Source organism: Trichechus manatus, unplaced genomic scaffold (genome assembly GCF_000243295.1).
Source record: "Trichechus manatus latirostris isolate Lorelei unplaced genomic scaffold, TriManLat1.0 scaffold00026, whole genome shotgun sequence".
NCBI classification, from domain to species: domain Eukaryota; kingdom Metazoa; phylum Chordata; class Mammalia; order Sirenia; family Trichechidae; genus Trichechus; species Trichechus manatus.
The window spans coordinates 19,737,033-19,747,634 of NW_004443962.1; the positions used below are offsets into that span (position 1 = coordinate 19,737,033).

General features: G+C 43.7%; 1 protein-coding gene across 1 annotated transcript in view; it reads right to left on the minus strand.

Annotated features, from left to right (window-relative positions):
• Positions 1-8,389, minus strand: part of TIGIT (T cell immunoreceptor with Ig and ITIM domains) — a 25,067-nt gene extending 16,678 nt beyond the window's left edge. Inside the window, exons 1-2 of the mRNA XM_004373668.2 lie at positions 8,146-8,389; positions 5,955-6,284 (exon numbers count right to left, since the gene is read on the minus strand). Coding sequence (XP_004373725.1) covers positions 5,955-6,284; positions 8,146-8,209 — 394 coding nt within the window. The 5' untranslated portion in view covers positions 8,210-8,389. The remainder of the gene's footprint in view (positions 1-5,954; positions 6,285-8,145) is intronic.
• Between the last annotated feature and the right edge of the window lie 2,213 nt (positions 8,390-10,602).

The window sequence follows — 10,602 nt, forward strand, 5'->3', positions numbered from 1 at the left end:
TAGGATTCATACCAGGTATGCAAGGATGGTTCAACATTAGAAAATCAATCAACGTAATCCACCACATAAATAAAAGGAAAGAAAAGAATCACGTGGTCATCTCAACTGACACAGAAAAAGCATTCGACAAAGTCCAACACCCATTCCTGACAAAAACTCTCAATAAAATAAGTATAGAAAGGAAATTTCTCAACATAATAAAGGGCGTCTATGAAAACCAATGGCCAACATCATTCTTAATGGAGAGAGGCTGAAAACATTCCCTTGAGAACAGGAACAAGACAAGGATGCTCTTTATCATCACTCCTATTTAATATTGTGCTGGAAGTCCTAGCTAGAGCAATAAGGCAAGAAAAAGAAATAAAGGGCATCCAAACTGGTAATGAAGAAGTTAAACTGTACCTATCTGTGGATGATATGATACTGTACATAGAAAACCCAAAAGACTGCACAAGAAAACTACTGGAACTAATAGAAAGATTCAGCAGAGTAGCAGGATAAAAGATAAATACAGAAAAATCAGATGGATTCCTATAGACCAATAAAGAAAACGATGAAAAGGAAATCAGGAAAACAATACCATTTATAATAGCTTCTAGAAAAATAAAATACTTAGGAATAAATCTAACCAGGGATGTAAAAGATCTATACAAAGAAAGCTACAAAACACTACTGCAAGAAACTAATAGAGATCTACATAAATGGAAAAACATACCACGCTCATGAATAGGTAGACTCAATATTGTGAAAATGACAATTCTACCCAAAGCAATTTACAAATACAATGCAACCTGAATCCAAATACCAACAACATTCTTCAAAGAGATGGAAAAACTAATCATTATATGGAAAGCGAAGAAGCCCTGGATAAGTAAAGCACTATCGAAGAAAAAGAATAAAGTAGGAGGACTCCCACTACCTGACTGCAGAACCTACTATACAGCTATGGTAGTCAAAACAGCCTGGAACTGGTACAATGACAGATACGTTGACCAATGGAACAGAATTGAGAACCCAGATGTAAATCCATGCACCTACCGTCACCTGATCTTCAACAAGGGCCCAGAATCCATAAAATGGGGAAAAGACAGTCTTTTTAACAAATGGTGCTCACAAAACTGGATGTCCATCTGCAAAAAAATGAAGCAGGACCCATACCTCACACCATATACAAAAACTAATTCCAAATGGATCAAAGACCTAAATATAAAGCCAAAAACTATAAAGTTCATAGAAGAAAAAATAGGATCAATGCTAGAGGCCCTAATACATGGCATTTGCAGGATACAAACCATAACAAACAACACATAAACTCCAGAAGTAAGCTAGATAACTGGGATCTTCTAAAAATCAAACACTTATGCTCATCAGAAGACTTCACTAAAAGAGTAAAAAGAAAACCTACAGACTGGGAAAAATTTTTGGCCATTACAAATCAGACAAAGTTCTAATCTCTAAAATCTACAAGAAAATCCAAAACTTCTACAACAAAAAGACAAATAATCCAGTTAAAAAATGGGCAAAGGAAATGAACAAACACTTCACCGAAGTAGACATTCAAGTGGCCAACAGACACATGAGGAAATGTTTGCAATCACTAGCCATTAGAGAAATGCAAATCAAAACCACATTAAGATATCTTCTCACCCCAGCGTTACTGGTACAAATCAAAAAGACAGGAAATAACAGATGTTGGAGAGGCTGCGGGGAGATAGGAACTCTTATGTACTGCTGATGGGAATGCAAAATGATACAACCATTTTGGAAAACGATATGGCACTTCCTTAGAAAGCTAGAAATATAAATACCCTAGGATTCAGCAATCCCACTCCTAGGAATATAGCCTAGAGAAATAAGAGCCATCACACGAATAGACATATGCACACCCATGTTCACTGCAGCATTGTTCACAATAGCAAAAAGATGGAAACAACCTAGATGCCCATCAACAGATGAATGGGTAAACAAACTATGGTACATACACACAATGGAGTATTACACAACAATAAAGAACAATGATGAATCTGCAAAGCATCTCATAATATGGATGAATCTGGAGGGCATTATGCTGAGTGAAATAAGTCAGTCACAAAAGGATGAATATTATATGAGAGAACTACTATAAAAACTCATGTAAAGGTTTACACACAAAAAGAAACAATCTTTGATGGTTACGAGGGAGAGGAGGGGAGGGGTGAGGGGGGACATGAAATAGACAATAGTCAAGTGGTAACTTTGGTGAAGGCTAAGACAGTTCACAATATGGGGAAGCCAGCATAACTTGTACAAGGCAAGGTCATGGAAGCTCCATAGACACATCCAAACTCCCTGTGGGACCGAATTGCTTGGCTGAGGGCTGTGGAGACCATGGCCTCAGGGAACCTCTAACTCAATTGGCATAACACAGTTTATAAAGAAAGTGTTCTACATTCTACCTTGACGAATAGAGTCTGGGGTCTTAAAAGCTTGTGAGGGACCATCTAAGATACTCCACTGGTCTCACCACTTCGGGAGCAAGGGAGATTGAAAAAAACAAGATACAAGGGAAAGATTAGTCCAAAGGACTAATGGACCATGACTACCATGGCCTCCACCAGACTGAGTCCAGTACAACTAGATGGTGCCCAGCTACCACCACTGACTGCTCTGACAGGGGTCACAATAGATGGTCCCCGCCAGAGCTGGAGAAAAATGTAGAACAAAATTCTACCTCACAAAAAAAGACCAGACTTACTGGCCTGACAGAGACTGGAGAAACCCTCCCTGAGAGTATGGCCCCCGGATACCCTTTTAGCTCAATAATGAAGTCACTCCCGAGGTTCACCCTTCAGCCAAAGATTAGACAGGCCAATAAAACAGAACGAGACTAAAGGGGCACAACAGCCCAGGGACAAGGACTAGAAGGCAGAAGGGAACAGGAAAGCTGGCAATAGGGAACCCAAGGTTGAGAAGGGAGAGTATTGACATGTCATTGGCTTGTTAACCAATGTTGGAAAACAATATGTGTACTAACTGTTTAATGAGAAACTAGTTTGTTCTGTAAACTTTCATCCAAAGTACAATTAAAAAAACAAACAAACAAACTAAGGGCTGCCAGGCTAAAGAAGCTGAGACAAGGATCTTCCCCCATAGCAGGGGGTGGGGGGTGTGGAGAGGGGAGTCTTCCCTGAATTCAGCCAGTGCCCTGAATTCCAACTTCTAGCATCCTAAACAGTGAAAAAATAAGTTTGGTTATACACGGGGTCACTATGAGTCGGAACCGACCCAATGCCACCAACAAGCCTCCTAAACCATGAGAAAATCGTTTTACATACTTCTCTCATTTACTCTCACAACCTTGGAGGTAAGTTACTGAGGATCCCAGTGGGTGAGCAACTTCCTCAGGTTCACACAGCTGTTGTTGGTAGGTGCCGTTGAGTCATTTCCAATTCATAGTGACCCCATGTACAACAGAACAAAACACTTCTAGGTCCTGTGCCAAACTCACAATCATTGCTATACTTGAGCCCATTGTTGTAGACACGGTGTCAATCCGTCTCATTACGAGTCTTCCACTTTTTAGCTGACCTTCTACTTCACGAAGCATAATGTCCTTCTCCAGGAACTGATCCCTCCTGATAACATGTCCAAAGTATGTGTGACAAAGCCTCACCATCCTTACTTCTAAGGACCCTTCTGGCTGTACTTCTTGCAAGACAGATTTGTTTGTTACTCTGGCAGTCCACACTCAATATTCTTCACCAACATCATAATTCAAAAGCGTCAATTCTTCTTCGGTCTTCCTTATTTATTGTCCAGTTTTCACATGCATATGAGGCGATAGAAAACACAATGGCTTGGGTCAGGCGCACCTTAGTCCTCAAGGTGACATCTTCGCTTTTTAACATTTGAAAGGGGTCTTTTGCAGCATTGCCTAATACAATATATCATTTGATTTCTTGACTACTGCTTCAGTGGGTGTTGATTATGGATCCAAGCAAAATGAAATCCTTGACAACTTCAATATTTTCTGTTAATCATGATGTTGCTTAGTGGTCCAGTTGTGAGGATTTTTGTGTTCTTTATATTGAGGTGTAATCTATACTGATCTTTAGTAAGTTCTTCAAGTGTCTTTGCTTTCAACAAGCAAGGCTGTGTCATCTGCATATCGCAGGTTGTTAATGGGTCTTCTTCCAATCTTGATGCTTCATTCTTCTTCACAGCTAGCAAATGGCAAAGTCACTTAACACATCTGGTAACCAGCCTGATTGCTTCAAGGAAGCCCAAGGAACGTCTTGGTTTCCACATATTTTGCCAACTCATACAACTTAATCTCCAACACAATTGATGGCAGTAAATAGAAGTTCTGAGGGTGTCATTTAGCAGAACCAGAACACCTGTGTTAAAATCAGCTCATCCCTCTGAATATCTCCAAGCCTCAGCTTCCCCTTCTATCCAACCATCAAATGGGAACTATACAGTGCTCACCATGTTCCGGGTAGTGTTCTAAGTGCATCTCCTTATATTAAGCAATTTAATCCTACTTTTGCACCTCACAAGATCTGCAACTATCCCCATTTCACACAGGATAAAACTGATGCATAGAGAAGTTAAACAACCTCGCCTGAGGTCAACAGCAGAGCCAAAATTTGAACACAGCCCTGATGCCAAAATGGTTAAGCATTTGGCAGCTAATTGAAAGGTCGACAATTTGAACCCCGCAAATGCTGTGTGGGAGAAAAGACCTGGCAATCTGTTCCTGTAAATATTACAACCAAGGAAACCCTATATGGCAGTTCTACTACGTCCTAAAAGGGTCGCTATGAGTCAGAATCGACTCAATGACACCTAATAACAACAGTCTGCTGTTAGAGTCTGAACTCTTAACCACTCTGCTATAAAATATGATAAATAATCCTTTCCCACCTTCCAGAGAATTGATTTGCATGTTTAGGTAGATAACCTATTAAAAATAATATGCTAATGTAATTATTGTACATTTTACACTTAGCACACACTGTGCTTTGTTTTTTACCAGTTCTTAACAGTTAAATTGGTTAAAGCGCTCAGCTGCTAAACAAAAGGTTAGAGGTTCAAGTCTACCCAGAGACATTTCAGAAGAAAGACCTGGCAATCAACTTCAGAAAAGTCAGGTATTGAAAACCCTATGGACCAGGGGCCAAACCATGGAAAATAGTGCCTAGGGCAAGTTAGTGTTAAATTGCTGAATGATTTCTCACAGCTGGCGATGGAAACTGTGAAGGCCAATAGAAACTGCTAATGGGCACCCCAACACCCCAACACAAGCGAAGTCCAGGGGCAAGCCCTACCTGCCCCTCCCCCCCAGTTAAGTCTCTGTTATGGAGCACAGTTCTACTCTGACACACTGGGTCTCCATGAGTCAGAACTGACTCAACAGCAACTTGTAATCTTTATAAACTTATGGGCTAATTTGCATGCTTAATGCTAAACCAAAAAAATGAGGACCTTTCCCAAGTGACTCACTAACCGGTCTTCCTAGTAAATTTAAATAAGATACACTTCTTAGCCAAGGTTTTCACTGGCCAATTTTTTCAGAAGTAGATTGCCAGGTTATTTCTTACTAGTCTGTCTTAGTCTGGAAGCTCCAATGAAGTCTGTCCACCATGGGTGACCCTGCTGGTATTTGAAATACCAGTGGCACACCTTCCAGCATCACACCAACACGCAAGCCCCCACAGTGCGACAAACTGACAGACACGTGGTGCTATCCAAGGACCATGGTTCTCAATCCTGGCTGCACATTAGAACCACCTGGAACACTTCTAAAACATTGCCATCCAGGTTCTATCCTTAGAGATTGTGATTTAATTTGTCTGGGTGGGACCAGGAAGCAGTACTATTTAACAGCTCCCACGTTACATGCAATCCAGGGCTGAGAAGCCTTGCTCTACACGGTGCTTCATGATGGCATTTTCTACTCCGAGAGGAAATACCTGAACTTCCCAGGACCGCCAGAAAGAGTCTCTCTCGGTAAATGCCGTCGGGGAAGGTATGATAGATGCAGAAGTACTCCCCTGTGTCATTGGTGGTCAGCAGCTGGAGTGTGAGGCCCAGACCAGGCCCTGGCACCACTCGTTCCTGGAAGCATGGTTTAATGTACCACCCCAGCTCAGCATGATGAATGGCCAGAGTTTGGTCCAGCCGCTCCCAGCTGACCTGGGTCACTGTAGCCATGGTGGAAGTGAGGTGACATTGTAAAGTGACAGAGTCGCCTTCCTCTGCAGAAATGTTCCCCGCTGTTACTATTCTCCCTACCACGGCTCCTAGGGAAGGGAGAAAATCACGCATGAGTCAGTCCCGGACAACAGCTGGCCTTGAAACTTCCTGTGGAAATACTCCAAGGGGCTTTGAGGCCGGAATTGGATTTTGGAATGATAGTTTCTCCAGTCCATCCTGTCACTCCCCCATAGAGAGGACAGTTGTTTTCACTTGCCCCCATTTAAAGATACAGTCCCCTCTGTGCCTGCCTCCAGGCTCCCAGCCCCGCCCTGCATCCCCTTTCCAGCCTTCTTCCCTGTCCAACACCTCTGCTCCAGTCCAGACGATCTCCTTTGCTCCCATGGCCTCTGCTTCTACAGCTTGCTTCTGGCTTTCTCCTCCTGCCCCCACTAAGGGCTTATCAAAGCCTCCCCACCTCCTTGGTGACCCCAAACTAGAGTGAGTGTCCTTTCCCTTTCACACCTGCTGTCTGTATTGTATAATTAGCATTTTATTCCATGCCTGCTTGTTACTACCTAACTCAGTACTAAGCTCTCTCGGTACTCTCTGCTGTAACATGATGCAGTGAATCAGATCATTGATTACTTTCACGTGCTTATTTTGTCTCCCTACTTAGAATATAAGCCCTTGTCAGCCAACACCGCCTCTTCTAGCTTGGGGGATTTTTTTTTTTTTGGTGTTTTTCAATTTTGTTTTTTTTTGTTTTTGTTTATCTTCCACAGTCTAGTTCTACTCTGGGTGCAACATTCTTTGAAATAATATCTATTTGGTTGATTAAGGAGCCCTGGTGGCACGATGGTTAAGCACTCCGCTGCTAACCAAAAGGTTGGTGTTTCGAACTCACCAGCTGCTCCAAGAGAGAAAGATGTGGCAATCTACTCCCATAAAGATTACAGCTTTGGAAACCCTATGGGGGCAGTTCCACTCTGTCCTATAGGGCCACTATAAGTCGGAATCAACTCGATGGCAACAGGGTTTGGTTTTTGGCTTTTGGGTGGTGCAACAGTTAAGTGCTTGGCTTGAACCACTCAGAGGCTCCGCAGGAGAAAGACCTGGTGATCTGCTCCCATAAAGATTACAGCCTAGAAAACCCTATGGGGCAGTTCTACTCTGTCACGTAGGGTCGCTATGAGTCAAAATCACTCGACAGCATCTACCAGCATTTGGTTGATTGCCATTTAGGGTGTTTAAAAAAAAAACCTTTAGAAAAGCCAAGAAATCTAAGGGAAGAGGCTTGAGGAAAAACCACCCTCCTCAGCGCTTACCGCTCCCAGCACGCTCTGAGTATCTCTTCACCCTCAGATGGTTCAGAAAGCAACATAAAAACACATTTATACTACAGTTTTTAAATATCTGTGTCCTCCCTGTCAGAAACATTTGCTTACAATTTTTAAGGTAGAAGGAAATAAATTCAACATGAGTTCAATCTCTAACGGTAGACTGTCTGGAATCTGTAAAGACATTTTTTTGATCCACAGAGAACTACTTACAGTGTTTTCCTGGAATGTTCATGTTTTTCTATCCCCAAGGACAGAAGAAAAGGAGAAAGAAAAGAGATAAATAGAAGCAAACTTCTATAAGCAAAAACTGGTCATTCCTCCTTAGTCTCTTTCTCTTCCCCTATTTCTTTCTTGGGTCAACCAGTCATTCCCCCGAACCCTGAGGGTTTTCAAGGTCCATCACCTGCCTCCCAAAGCAGAATTAATCCTCGTTCTCAGAAATTGCCTTTTCTCACAAGATGGTACACAGGACTCTTTGAAAACAGAGTGTTTTCTTCCCTCAAACCAGTGTGGCCTTCCCTCCCAGCCTTCCTTGCCTGAGCCCTCCGCTCTCCATGATGTATTCAACCTCATTCTCCCCTTCTCTGCTCCCAGCTCTTCACCAGGGTAAATTTTTAGGCCTTACCTGAGGCGGGAAGGGGAGCCTGCCTCAGGCCCTGGGCCCATATGAGGAAGAGACACCACTGCATGCTTCTGCCCAGGGCCTACAGGAAGCAGATGTGGCCTCTTCTGCCACTGAAACTGGCTGACCGCAGATGGGAGGGTGAAACTGAGCCTATGAGGAGAGAGGGTCTCGGAAAAACCAAGTTCAGCAAAAACAATGTCAAAGACAGAGTTCTTAACAACTACACCAACTATATACCAACTGCGAGCCACAGGAAACACGTTAAAAAATAAACAACAAAAAAAATGTGGTTAGAGGTACATTGGTATTAGATTGCTATTACAATGTATTGTTTTTAAATTATGTCTTAATGTACCTTTATTTTTTTAATCATTCTTTATCTAAAGAGCTCAAAGGCATCTGTGCAATGCCCAAGATTCTGCAGAGCTCGCTGGGCTCCCCTGACTCAGCCTGCTGAAAAGCATGCAACAGCAGGGAGCTTGAGGTTTGGGTGCTTATAGGCCAGAAATGAGCCACTAATGAGCCAGTGAGCAAGAGTCATTTACTTTGGGAACAAGACATGGGTGGAACTAAGGTCTGAGACAAACAGAGCAACTCTCCCTTGAATGGAGTCCTCTCCTCAAATCTTGTTTTCTCTGTCTTGTTTATCTGGACGGAGACTTTGTTAAATTCTGGTTTCATCTCTCTAACCCAGTTGAATCAGAAGAGACCAGAAAGATGAGTTTTTCTTGTGCAGGATGGCCCCATGAGAGCTGGCAAAAAGAGGACTAGCCCCAGTGGCCTGACCTGGGGAAGAGATTGGTTGACATTTGTCTGGAGCTCCCAGCTCATCACAGATCCAACTGTGGACCCACCCGTCCTCCCTTCATCCTCCCCTTGCTTCTTTCTTCCCTCTTTCCCTCTCTCTCTTCCTACCTTTTTTAGTTCATTTGACCAGCCCCCAGTGCCTATGAAGCACCAGACTCAACAGCAGTCTCTGCAGAAATGGAGATGAACAATTCCAGCCTCTGTCCTCAAGGAGTTTACAGTTAAAGCTTGCTGTCTGGTGAAGCCACACTCTGAGGAGACGAGGAGGGTCCACAGTCATCTACCTCTGGGGTTTTTGCTTGCCTTGGGCATGCTTCACAATTTAAACCCTAAAAATCTGCAACTCCACAATGACAGGGGGAAGTGGACTTCCTAAGCTTGGTGCTCCACCCTTCCATTCCAGCCCAGTACCTGGGTCCACATTTTCCAGGCTCCTGTCCTACTTCTCCCCTGCAGGGTGCTCCATCTCAGTCAGATAGTTCCCTCCCTTCCCTGTTTCTACCCACTCTTGACTCTACACCATGACCCATGACCCACCCCCCAGCCCCTTAGACTGTATATGTTCACCAACTTCTCTCTGCCTACCAAAATTTTGTCCTCCAAGGCTCACATCAAGATACATCCCCTCCTGCTGTTGTCAATCGTCAGCTGAGGGAGCAGTGATAACTAACGTGTGTCTGAGGAAGGATACTGTGGCTGAACCAGAGAGATGTTTCCAAAAGGAGGGTAGAGGACACAGCCAAGAGCAGCCAGTCAGAGTACAGCCCTGGGCCAGACAGACATTGGAGTTTGTGCTATAAGGAGTTTACAGCCTGTGTTTCTGCAGTGGGAGTGGATGGAGCCATAGAGGTTGAGACCAGTCTGACACAGTGAGAATTCCAAAGAAGAAATTTACACTGGATTAAAAAAAAATAGTTAAAGAGTTTTTCCATTTGCTTCTATGCAATCAATCCAAAGAGGAGCACAGTAAAGTCCACTTAGATCAAAGAGGTCCTTAAGAGACAATCGAGGCTGGTGGTTAACGAACTGGAGTAAGGAATAACCTGGGTCCAAATCCATCCTGCTGGTGAACCTTCTTAAGTCTCAGTTTCCTCATCTGCAAATATTTGATAAGGCGCTTAGCACAGTGCCTGGCACATACAAGGGGGTCAATTAATCATAGTAGCATTGGTAATAATATTAGTTAGGAAAACCGGAGGAGAATATCCCTCTCAATCTATGTGATGTATTCCACCAGAACTAAAACCTGGTTTCTGATTTCAAGGTCAGGGTTGCACCCGACCCCTTCATTCTGTCTCAGGAGTCAGATAAAAGAATCTGAGGATACATATGCCTGCAGAAAAGTGAACCACTGCACCAGGCTGCTTGAAGGGAGACAAATGACAGCATAGCCTCCCCCAAGGAACCGTCCGTAAGTCCCTCTGTGAGCCTCCTCGTAGGGACTCCACCTGGAACCCTCACTGGTCTGCAGCCCATTCAGTGACAGGGTAGCCGGAGCTCAGCTGCACGGCTGTGAGGACGGGTCTGAGCCAGGGCTCCCAGGGCCACCCTGAACCTTTGGGGCCATCAGCAGCCCCACAGCACACACCTCTGAGGTCAGTCAAGTGCTGACTCACATTTCCATTTAAAGGCTCTAAAATGAGCCACACT